General features: G+C 39.4%; 1 protein-coding gene across 1 annotated transcript; it reads right to left on the bottom strand.

The window, feature by feature from the left end:
- Positions 1–9,422: 9,422 nt before the first annotated feature.
- Positions 9,423–10,355, bottom strand: LOC133534158 (uncharacterized). Its single transcript, XM_061873243.1, has one exon. The coding sequence runs from the start codon at positions 10,353–10,355 to the stop codon at positions 9,423–9,425; it is 933 nt and encodes a 310-aa protein (XP_061729227.1).
- Between the last annotated feature and the right edge of the window lie 2,673 nt (positions 10,356–13,028).

The raw sequence follows: 13,028 nt of genomic DNA, 5'->3' as shown, positions 1-13,028 counted from the left end.
CAGTAAGCGTAGATGCTCGGCCCGCATCAACAATTTCGTTAAGTAATGTTTAGCATGTAGTAAAACTGGATGTTTTTTATCATAGCTATATTCACTATTATTGAGCCGACCACCTACTCTCAGCAAGCCGACGTCATCAAGGAACGGACACAGCTGTAACATATGGGACGAGGTAAGTTTTTTATTGTTTTTTATTAATTTAAGTTCGTTTTTAAATGATTCTGACTGGGCTATTTTTATAAGGTAAGTTAAGGCTGAACTAAGTTCGTTTTCTTTAAGGGGTCCAACTGATCGATTATGTTTTTCTATGATTTTACAATTACTTATAAATCTTTGTACATAGGCAATTATTCTTTTTAAGCGTAATAAACTTGAATACTTTTTTATGTCAATCAAATTATTAGTTTCATTGTTTTGATTTATATTTGATTTTGATTGTAACACTTTTATTTCAGGTAAAACCGTCTCAGTGGTGGTGTTTTGCGGCCATTGAGATTCGTCATGTTTCAGGAAAACTGGACCTTCCCACCACAAAGATGACTCAACAAGGAGACTTGGAGTAGGGAATGCAATAACCGGGCGTTTTTCATTACCGGTAATTTACCGATGCGAGGTCCCACTAACCGGTTAATCGGTAAATTACCGGTTATACGTTTATGAAATAAAAAACATTGATTTTGCATTATTTTCGTCAGTAACCTTTAAAAGTAATCAACAGCACGTTATAGAAACATCGAGAAAACAAAATAATGAAAATAAACCATAAACATTAAACAAGATATATTTACTAATCATATTAAATAAAAAATCAAACATGTATCATTTCAAAGCGAAATGAACTTGTACATTAAATAAGCAACATCAAACTTTTTTAATTCTTTAAAAATCGCAGTAATCAAAGGGTAACAAAAATTATAACTAAAGAGTGACAGTCGTCATTTAAATGTCATACAAGTTTGCATTTACACATCTATCAATATAATATTGTTATTAAAGTAACTGAAACCGTAATCAACATTCATTAAAATCTAGTAAATATAAGAAAAAAAAATTTAACAGCAAGAATTTACTTTAAAATTGCACTTTAAGAGGCCGTTATCGATTTTAGTCGCAAAAATGTCAAATTGATAGATTAAGCGCATGAAATTGTACACCTTTTGTTAACTATTAAAAATGACAAGTATTGGTTTCTTTTAGCACGTCTTGTTATCTTTCATTATAATAAATATATTTTTTTAAACAGACTCACGTAATTAGTAATGTTTTTTTTTTCTGATGAACGTTTAGGTAAACGCGCGAAAAGCAGTGATTTTGTCGATCTTATTTGTAAATTTCGTTAAGTTTGGACTGCTAAAAATGGTAATTTTGTATTACACATATCCTGTACTTCAACTTTAATAAACTACATTTTTGTTACTATAAATTTGAAGTAGTGTAAATGAAAGTTAGACGAAATCAATTTTCTCCAGAAATAACTTCAAAACAAGTGACAATTTCTCTGAAAATTGACTTAATTTCAACGTAATTTTGATACTTAAACAATCTACAACATTTGCTGAAACTGTTCTTATACATCATTTTGTATAATTTACTACCATAATTTATATGAATTTTTAAAAACTATCCCTTCTCGTTACCTATTACCGGGGACGCACGGACGGTGTACAATTCCAACGACTAAATCTATCAATTTAAAATGTTTGCTCTAAAATCGTTACCGGGCTCTTAAGATAGGAGTTGGAATCAGGAACATGTCATCATCAGATCATTCTGTTAATTATACATATATAAAATAATTGCGTTTGTTTAATATCTAGGCGATTAATTAGAATGTTGCTTAGACATTCGTGAACGATATCTTGAACACAAGTAACCAGCGGTAGAAAATGTTCTTTCGCATTCTACACTTGTCGGACACTACAGACTAAAACAAAGGACACTGAACATAGTAAGGCGGGTCGGGTAGGGGTGGCGAGAAGGGAAAGGGCGAGGGATTAGCGACCACTCAAAAACATTGCTTCCTAAATAGTTCCTACTCCGACGAAATCATAAGATGCAGAAAAGTAAGTATTTTAAGTGTCTCTTCGTAATCGTAAACCGTAGTAATTGTTTTTTTTTTGTAAGTACGAAGACATAGATGGGCTAATTCAACAGGTTTTTACATTTTTATTTGCCTATACAACGTTCGGTAAATTCCCGGTTACGGCTGGATATTACCGGTATTTTACCGACTGTAATATTGGTCAAATTACCGGGTAACCGGGTAACCGGTTAACCGGTTAACCGGTTAGCATTCCCTAACTTGGAGCTACTCCTCTCGAGGCCAGGTCAGCGGGATTTTTATCAGTAGGCACATGACGCCACGAGTCTCTAGAGGTAAGCTCACGAATCTCATTCACTCTGTTACACACGAATGTTTTAAGTATTTTAGGGCTTGTTTTTATCCAGGCAAGTGCTACAGTTGAGTCGGACCAGAAAACCTTTTCCTGTATGGAGCAACGGAGAGCTCCGCTGACCTTGGAAACGAGTCGCGCGCCCAGTAAGGCTGCTGCCAATTCAAGTTTCGGTATAGTCTGAACTTTAAGGGGACAGACTCGTGTTTTGGCGCAAAGCAATCTGACAGTTATGACGTTTGAACTATCCGTGGTGCGTACGTATACGCACGCCGCGTAAGCGTCTTTAGACGCGTCTACAAAACAATGGATCGCACAAGCGACAGGAGACGAGCATCGTACATGTCTAGGTACAGAAACTGAGAGTAAAGCATGCAAGTCGTTATGTAATTTTAGCCACGTTTTCTTAATGTCCGCGGGTACCTCCTCATCCCAAGTCAACTTGATAGACCACAGTCTTTGAAGTAAGATTTTAAGTGTTATAGTGCAAGCACTTAGGAGCCCAAGAGGATCAAATATCTTACAAGTGTTAGATAAGATGGTTCTCTTTGTAACTATTTCATCTTTAGGAATTGGTTCTATCGCAAAGGTAAGATTGTCAATATTTGGTGTCCACTGTACACCTAACACACTGGACTGTTTACTTAGGTTTAGATTATCAGATACTGCTGAATCCTTAAATATTTCAGGACAGTTGCTACGGAATTTATGCACTGGAAAACATGCCGAATTAAGTGTGCCTACTACTCCGTTGAGTATGTGAAACAAAGTTTCTTTACTATCTGCACCTGTTAAGATATCATCCATATAGCAATCACTTTTAATGACTTCAGATACTAAAGGATCCGGGCATTCTAAGGCGAGCTGTAAAAGGCACCGCGTGCTTAAGAACGGTGCTGAGGCCGTGCCGTAGGAGACAGTATTTAATTGAAGCACTTGCAAAGGCTTTGTGTCATCTTCGCGCCATAATATTAACTGTAAATTTCGTTGCGAATCATGAATTAGGATTTGGCGATAACATTTTTCTATATCTGCCGTAAAAACATATCTATGTTGACGGAACCTGATCAAAATATTGAAAAGATCGTCTTGCACCACAGGGCCTACATATTGTATGTCGTTTAGGCTCTTTAAAGAGGCGCTTTTCATGCTACCATCAAAGACTACCCTTAATTTGGTACTTTCACTATTTTCTCTTAAAACGCAGAAATGTGCTAGGTAATAACCGAATTTCGGCTTATCGATTCGTGTGAGATGACCTAAAGACTCATATTCATGTATAAAATCACTATATTGTTTTTTCAAATTAGGATTGTTATTTAACTTTTTCTCTAAGGTATAAAATCGTTTGGCAGCTCCTCGGTAAGAGTCGCCTAGTAACATTTCAGGTGTCCCTTTCAGTGGCATCTGAAATGTAAACCTGCCGTCTGGTAAACGGTAAGTATGAGCTTTAAAGTGCTCTTCACAAAACTCCTCGTCAGCTGACAAGGGAGCTTTGGCTTCAGGAAGTTCTTCAAGGTTCCAGAACCTGGTTAATTTTTCACTGATTTCCTTTGTAAAAAAGCAATTAATCTTCTGTGGGGCTTTAAGCTTAGGGCAATGAGTTGGACTTAAACGACCTGCTACGATCCAGCCGAACTCTGTATTTACAAGAATGGGCATATTTGTGCCCAGAGATATTTTCTCAGAACCTAATATTTCGTAAAATATTTCAGCACCTAGCAACATATCAACATCAGAAACTTGATGAAATTCAGGATCAGCGAGCTGAATATTTTTTGGTAAGTTTAGTTGAGTAAGGTCTACTGGCAAGTTAGGCAGCTGATCTGTAATTTCAGATATGACTAAGCAGTTTAACGTCACTTGGAACTGATTGGACAGGGAACTGACATTTACGTCGCATTGATCGGATACTGAGAGTTTAATATTTTTTATGCCCGATATGTCTAAAGAATCGGGTTCAGGATTCCCTAATCCAAGTTTGTTTTTTAGGTCTTCAGTAATAAAGCAAGATTGGCTGCCTGCATCAAGGACAGCGCGAGCTACATAATCTACATTTGTATTGGGATTGGATACCTTAACTAAAGCGGTACCAAGCATAACCTGCCTACCTGAACGGACTGATAAAGCCCTATGCGGTTGGTTGACTACTTCAAGGTCATTTGATGATCCAACCGTGGGTGTCGTCACAGGCAAGGGTTGAGTTACGTTATTTTCTTTATGTAGTAATGTATTATGCTTCTTATGACATAATCTACATTCTCCTAATTTACAATTACGTGCTTCATGTCCGCGTCGTAAACAGTTGGTGCAAAGTTTTAACTTTAAGGCTTCGCTCCACTTGTTTTCGATCGGTAAAGATTTGAATGATTCGCAGTCTATGATTCTGTGACCCTGACTACACATTGGACACGAGAAACCTGCTGGTTTAGAAGCACTGGACGTGAGGAAACTTTTTGAAAATTTACTATGTGTAAATGAGCCTTTATGTTCATTCAGCGTGAATGAGCCCTTATGTTCACTTTTCGGTTGACTATCTTTATGAATATGAGAGACGCTTTTTTCATGTCTATTAGCTAATGTAGTTTCTAAAATGTCCGCTCGATTGCGGAGAAACTCGATAAATTCATCCAACAGTGGCAAATCGGAGAGATTATTTCTATGCTCCTCCCACTTACCACTGGTGGTCGAGTCCAGTTTACTGGACACCATAAATATAATCAGCGTATCCCATTGGTCAACTGGCTGACCAAGTGTAGTCAGTGCCCTCAAGTTTTTTGTCACAAGGTCAATTAAGTATCTTAAAGATTTATGAGATTCTCTGGTTAAGGGTTCTATTTTAAAGAGAGCCTTCAGGTGGTTATTAATAAGAATTTTCTTATTATTATACCTCTGACATAACAAATCCCATGCAACCTTGTAATTTTGTGACGAAAATTCAATGGACTTGATTACAAGTGCCGCGCTCCCTTCTAAGGACGATCGTAAATAATGGAATTTGTTTATGTCAGGGATAGTTTCATTATTATTTATTAATGACTCGAACGTATCGCGGAATTCCAGCCATAAAAAATAATTACCATCAAATATCGGTAATTTGATAACTGGTAACTTTACGTTTACATTATCCTGACGCGAGCAACTACTGTGCGAACTTTGCTTATCCTCATTATTTATGGGTCGTAATTTTAATAATGTTTGAGCACAGGCAATACCACTGTAAAACCGGCTTTCAGTTTTCTCTCTTTCTTGAATTTGTTCATCCACGTTAGGATGAAATAGTTCTATTTGACTTTGACAATTTTCAAAATCACAGAATAATGCTTCAATTTTTACGCTTCGCAAATTCAATTCATTAAATTGCGCTTCGGAAATTTGGTCAGTTTTTATCCCTTTCAACTCTTCAATAAATTGTTCAAAATGTGTCAATCTACCTCTAATTGAACCGCGTTGTTTAATTAAATCTTTAAGCTTTAATTCATTTTCAATATCTACACCGCCTTGAGGGGTTCCGGTTGGAGACATTATGTAAATTTATATTAATTTATTTCTTACGCGAGACACTGAAGTTGAAATGGATAAATAATGACCCAACAAAAACGGTAATAAACGAGATCTAGTGAAGGGCAATCAATAAACAAGACAAGAAAACTGTGCATCAAACCAGGCAGGAGTTCCAGGTGCGCGGGGACGCCGCGCGAAAGTAGGTCAAGTCTCGCTCGAACAGCTGACGCGAAGTAGGTCGGCACTGCAGAGAGTTGCTAGGCACAGCCGACGCGAGCGCAGTCAGTCCGAAGGATTTATCCTGGAAATGTCGGCCCGAATCGAAATGAGCTATAATGCAAATATATAAGGTATCTAATTGTTTGGACCTTTGAGGAATAAACACTATGTTTAATAATGTGAGAAAATAATTATAAAATTGTAACAAATTAATTTTACTAATTTAGAGTTACTTAAAGGAATTGCCTTTATGAAATAGCTAAGCGAAATAATGATTAAGGAATGCTTTGTATAAAGAAAGCGTGAACAAAGGCGTGTTCGGTGCACAAGCACTTATTATTTTTACGTAAACAACTTAAGATAAATTTTATTTTTAAGCAGTGCAAACTCAAGATGCGATGCAATTAGCACTTTATGACTTATAGATTAAGGTTGATTAGCTCCAGCAGGCCAACGGATAAATTGCTTTTAGGCTTAAAATGTTTTACTTTTCCGAGTAATTTTTAATGTTGTATTATGTAAAGGCGCGTAGCAACATAGGCGAAGAATGCACAAAAGATAAGAAAGATGATTACCGGAATTTTAAGAAATTAATAAATGACGATTTTATTTTCTTTTAGAATAAAGTACACTAAGCACAAAAATCAAAACTAGGTAAGGTAAAGAGGTAAAGTATAAGAATTGGGCACTCCCCTGGAAGTAGATCGCCGTGGAAACACGCGTGGCATGCAGTCCAAAGGTTACGCGCTGCAGTTTCTTTGTTCGCGCTTCTCGAACGTTCTGCCTTCCTTGTTGCTAAGTCGCGTACGCGCAGGTCTGTTGAGGTAACTCGTCCTGTCACGGTCGCCAAAAACTTGCAGGCGATTATGGTGCAAGTAAAAGATCTTGATGTATACTTAATATGGATTTAATATCCGAAACTGATACAAAATTGGTATTCGCGAGTAATAGGTATGTAAGACGCGTGCGGCGTTGTGGCGGCCGCTGGAGCTAATGGAGTGTGGTGGGGTCCGTACCCCGCGCGCCCGCGCCCCGCGCGGTCACTTGTTGTCGTAGACACCTATACCCCTCCTCCGTAGTGGGTAAAGGTCCTACTATATCCACGTTAATGTGTTCGAACCTATCGACGGGTGGATACTCATTAAACTCTGACAAGGTGTGCCTTGTTACATGTGCATGTGCATTTCGCCCAAATTCCTATATCACGATTCATACCTGGCCAGAAGAACCTACTAGTGATCATTTTCCTTGTAGTCCTTATTCCTGGATGGCTAAGGTTGTGTACTGACTCGAATGCTACTTTCCTAAAGTCAGTAGGCAAATAAGGTCTAATATTGCTAGTTGAAGTTTCGCAATAGATTGCCTTATCGCGAGTGGGCAAAAATACCTTTCTGAAATGTGAGCTGTTGTTTTCGCCGAGCGCTTCGTTGGAAATGAAGTTGTCACGTTGCTGTGCGTCAGCAACTGCACCGTAGTCGAGAATCGTGGGACAGGAAACCGTTTCTATTCGCGATAAACAATCTGCCGGAATATTATTCTTACCCTCTACATATCGAATATCTGTTGTAAATTCGCTAATAAATAACAACTGCCTTGCCCTACGAGGCGTTTCCTTGTTGTTATCTCCGTTTTTGAATGCATAAATGAGAGGTTTGTGATCTGTAAAAATGATTAAAGGTTGCCCTTCAAACATTTTTCTAAAATAACGAACTCCGAGAAAAATTCCTAACAGCTCTCTGTCGTAAGTACTGTACTTCTGCTGTGCGTCCGTCAGTTTTTTAGAGAAATATCCTAAAGGTTTCCATGAGTCTCCTACCTGTATCTGTAGAACTGCACCAACTGCTCGGTCTGATGCATCTGACATCAGCGCCATGGGAGCATCAACGTGAGGGTGAGACAATGTAGCCGCGTTTTTTAAGCTTTGCTTACATTTCTCAAACGCCTCAGTCGACTCTGCTGTCCATGCGATCTTGGTTTTGTCCCGCTTCTTGCTGTTATGCAGATACTTGTTGAGCTCTGCTTGGTATGATGCTGCGTTTGGTAAGTGAGCCCGATAAAAGTTAACCATACCTAGAAAACGGCGTAAGTCCTGTACCGTCTCGGGTTTCGGGTAGTCTGTGATTGCTTGCACTTTCTCTGGCAATGGCCGTATGCCCTCTGTAGACACCTCGAAACCTAGAAAATCCAGTTTCGACTTACCAAAACAGCATTTTGACACGTTGATGGTGATTCCAAACTGGTTCAACCTCTCGAACACAGCTTTAAGGTGTCCCTCATGTTCTTGCTCCGAGTCGCTAGCTATGAGAATATCGTCAATGTACACAAAAATAAAATCAAAATTTGGGAAAACTGTGGTGTCCATGAATCTCTGAAATGTCTGCGCTGCATTTTTCAAACCAAATGACATTTTTGGGAACTCCCACAAACCGAAAGGCGTAATTATGGCTGTCTTCTCTATTCTTCATCCACCACCGGAATGAAGTGGTATGCCCTGTTGATATCTATTGTCGAAAAAATCTTTTTTCCTGTCAAAATGTACGTAAAATCTTGTATGCGCGGGATTGGATATCTGTCGGACTTTGTGGCCTGATTTAACCGTCTATAATCTCCACATGGGCGAAGTTCGCCGTTCTTTTTTGGAACGACATGCAACGGACTTGCCCAAGGACTTTTTGAAGTCCTGCAGATACCCAACTCCTGCATAATTCTAAATTCTTCCTTTACCTTTTTGTAGCGATCCGGAGGCAGTGGTCTCGCTCTAGCGAAAATTGGAGGTCCTCTGGTCTCGATATGATGTTTGATGCTATGGCTAGGTGGTTCTCTGAAATTTACGGGTTTGGTAATGTCCGGGTAATTACGTAGCAAGTCATGGAAAGGGTGGTTTCTATCTAAAACTCTAATTGACGGATTACTACAATGCTCAATGGATCCGATTACACTTAAGTAGGTTAAACTGTCTAATAACCTCTTGGATCTCAAATCTACAATAAGACCATAATTAATTAAAAAATCTGCACCCAATATAGGTTGTCGGACATTAGCAATGATAAATGACCATTTATATGCTCTTCGCAAACCTAAATTTAAATCTAGAGTCTTTATACCATACGTTTTAATTTCTGAACCATTAGCGGCATATAATCTACACACACTTTCACCAATAAAGTACTTGTTTTTGACCGGTAGGTATTACACTGACCTCGGCACCCGTGTCGATTAGAAAACGAAAACCACTGTTAGAGTCTGTCACTGACAAGCGGTGCGACGGTGGAGTTGTACAAGTTTCCGCTACCTCTTGTACTCCTTTTAGTTTCCCGACGGCTCTGTTCTCCAAGCGCAAGGTGGTACGCATCGTTGCGCCTTCTCTCTATACCTGTAGTGGTAAGAACATAGCCAGTCAGGGCTTTCAGGCGTTCTTCTGGTGGTGCTCCTTCCGCGCGATGCTGAACGGCGACGCATGTTCCCTCGTGATGCGGATCTTCCTCGCGTTTGACAACGGCACCGATCCGACCGCTTTGATTGCCCCTCCAGACTGCACATCCTAGCGTCGAGTTTCTCCAAAGCAGCTAACACCGCTGTCATGTCCGGGATGGGCGTTGCTCCTCCTCGCGAGGACGATGTTTTTACCTCGGCCACGTGGGAAGTCGGCCTCACCGCCTCTAGCACCTTGTCTGCGATGGCGGCCAGACTGTCCAAATTCTGCGTGTCGGCGACTGCAACTGCTGCTCTAGCCGCTTGAGGTAGGTGATTCTGCCACAGAATACACAGCGTCTGGTCAGGGACGTTGCCTCTCGCTAGATCCCTCATCTTCCTCAACAGGTGTGATGGTTTTTGGTCGCCCAGCTCCATATCGCTGAGGAGCTTCTGCAGCTGAGCTTTTGCACAGTCCTCATAAATCTCCAAGAGCTTTTCCTTAAGGGCAACGTACTTCCCTGTTGCTGGCGGCTGAAGCAGAAGGTCTGTGATCTGCCCTATCGCACTCTTCGTCAGCTTCCCCAGCACTAGGTCATACCTCGCCTGGTCCTTGAGGTGCTGTGGATTTAGGATGGCCTCCACCTGCAGGAACCAATGCCTGGGCTGGTCCGCCCAGAACTCTGGCAACCTTGATGCCACCGTGACAGCTGCCAGGTCCAACTGCCTGTTGGTCCGTTCCTCTCTCGCTGCAGACGACGCGTCCGCCGGCGGGGGGCGCTGGCCGCGCTCCCTGACGCCGGGCGCCTCGCCTTCACCGTCTGACATATTAGAATGTCTTTGTGTACTTGCCCCGGTTCACTCCCGCAAAATGAGTTGCCCCCGATAAACAGAAAACAACTTTCCGCACTAAATCGTTTATAGTCACTATCGCGTTTTTGTCGGGGTCACCACTTGTAGGTTTCTATCTACTGTCTATTTATCTGACTCCAAGGGTTTAACTAATTGGTGAGAAGGGAAAGTCACTTAGCACGGAAAATATAAAAGTTTATTACTTCACTGTTACACTACAAAGATCAAGGTTAAAACTTAATTGCTTCTACGAACACTATACCTATGTATAGTTGGGAGAGAACCGGGCTAGTCGAAAGGCGGGGGACAACTGCCGGGGCCCGCGCCTCGCGGCTTGCACGTGGAATGCCAAGTCAGCATTCCTGCAACTGTGTACACATGTGTCCCTACAAGGTTTTGTGTAAATTGTTTTAAATATAACGATGTTTTCGGAAAAAATCACGCTGGCTAGGAGCTTTAATCGAAAACGCTGCCTAATCCGTTTGAGCTATAACAACACAATGTATGGTGGGGTTGTTTCTCATTCATAGGTCTACAAAAAAGTCCGCGATGTTAAATGTCTATCTTTTAAGGATAACTTACTATATCCATTCTTAACTTCTAGAAAAAGATCACGTAATATGTGGCATTTGCAAAGCTACCTATTTACATGGATACATTATTAACAATTATCAAAATAAATACGTTAGTTATATTAAGCATTTCATACAGATTACAATGGTCCCTTACACCATACAATTTAAATGAATATTTCAGGAGTAATCGTAAATCAAAGTTTCATTTCGAGCCATATAATTGTACGAAATGTTAAAGACGCTATCCGCAGTTAGTTCAAATTTTTACCACCTTACGAGCTGGGATCGCTTTACTTACCCCCACCATGCACTTCCCACGGTCCCAATATACAATACATTCATAATTTAAATAAATAAATATACCAATAATAAAAGAAATTAATATTAGATACCTACATATCTAAATATATGTGCATACATAAATTATATAAGTATATGCACAATATATACCTACACAGCGGCACATTAAGGAAGAGACAAGTAATGATTTTTAGTAGGGTTTCAAAGGTTTGTAGAGTTTATTGCACAAATTTAAATTGACTTAGGTGACAACCTGTCTGGCCTATTGGGTAGTGACCCTACCTATGAAGCCGATGGTCCCGGGTTCAAATCCTGGTAAGGGCATTTATTCGTGTGATGAGCATGGATATTCGTTCCGAAGTCATGGATGTCTTCTATGTATTTAAGTATTTATACATATGTATATCGTTGCTAAGTACCCACAACACAAGCCTTATTGAGCTTTCCGTGGGACTTAGTCAATTTGTGTAATACTGTCCCATAATAAGTAGTTTATTTATTTATTTATTGCGATGGATAGATAACATCCACCATAATCTTCTACGTCATTTCTTTTTAATTACTGTATTATTGTGCAGATTAAAAACGGTTGGTACGTGGCGTATAAATAAATTGCTGCAGCGGCTAATGCTTCCACGTCCATCTTGTAAAACGAATAGATCGCAACTGAATGTCGCCATCGTGTAGTGGCGTGTCAGCCATCGCATGGCCATCTCACTGGGTCAGCGCTGGGCCATCGTGAAGAGGAGCCATAACACGCAACAGATACAAGTGCGAAAAATAGGAAATTGCAACAAGTGGGGATAAATTAAAACATGACCGATGGGAGTGTTTTAAATCGACACGAGTTGCGAATTATCTATTCGCACATATATCGTACGTTTTACAGTACATAAATTTTCGACATAGTTACGTAATGTGCTAATTATAGCACTAGTGCGATAAAGTAGCGCCATATGTACTGTAAACTATATTAGAATGCATTAAGGTTCTTTTTATACTGTAAACGTTGTTGTCTATGGACTACTGGTTGTCAAAGGGTTAAGGAATTTGTAATTGAATAAAAAAAAAAACAGTTTAAACACGTATTCTTTTATTAAATTAAAACTTTAACAGATACATACTCTTAGATTCAATATTTCTAATAAGTATACAGTCACCACATCAAAAAAATACTTTCACTTTCCTACAACTTTGCCCGGATCATTCAGTATGGGCAAAGTTGTAAATTAAAGTATCTAATGACAGTTTATGTGGATACGAAACTAAACACTTGCATTTAATCAATGTACAATTAACGTAATTTTAACATGGAAAGTAAGAAATGTACAATATATGTTTATAGATCGTGTCATTCATGAAGACGCGTGCCTTGATTCGTATTGTCATATTATTAAAGGTCAGATTTGACAAATCTGCGCGTCATCGTGAACGACACGAACTACATCATTGTCAATTTGAATTTCCTTAAACGCACCTTTTGATTACATTGATATTAAAGCAATACGATACGTTATTTTGTCTAATAGGCAGAAACTAATACAAAAGTATGTTACAAAAAAAAGTATGTTAGTTTTTGAGAATGAAAGCAAACAGAGCAAAATACAAGAATTATAAGAGACATTTTTGTCCAGTACAAAAATAACCGCTTAAGATAAATGCCCGAATAAAAATAATAACATTATTATCTATTTGACATGTTTACTCCAAGGAGGAGTCCTATCACCACTACTATGGAACCTGGTGGTGAATGACCTGATCACCACACTAAACA

Source organism: Cydia pomonella, unplaced genomic scaffold, assembly GCF_033807575.1.
Source record: "Cydia pomonella isolate Wapato2018A unplaced genomic scaffold, ilCydPomo1 PGA_scaffold_62, whole genome shotgun sequence".
NCBI classification, from domain to species: Eukaryota; Metazoa; Arthropoda; class Insecta; order Lepidoptera; family Tortricidae; genus Cydia; species Cydia pomonella.
Note: the sequence above shows the minus strand (reverse complement) of the source record. Positions and strands in the feature narration are given on the sequence as shown.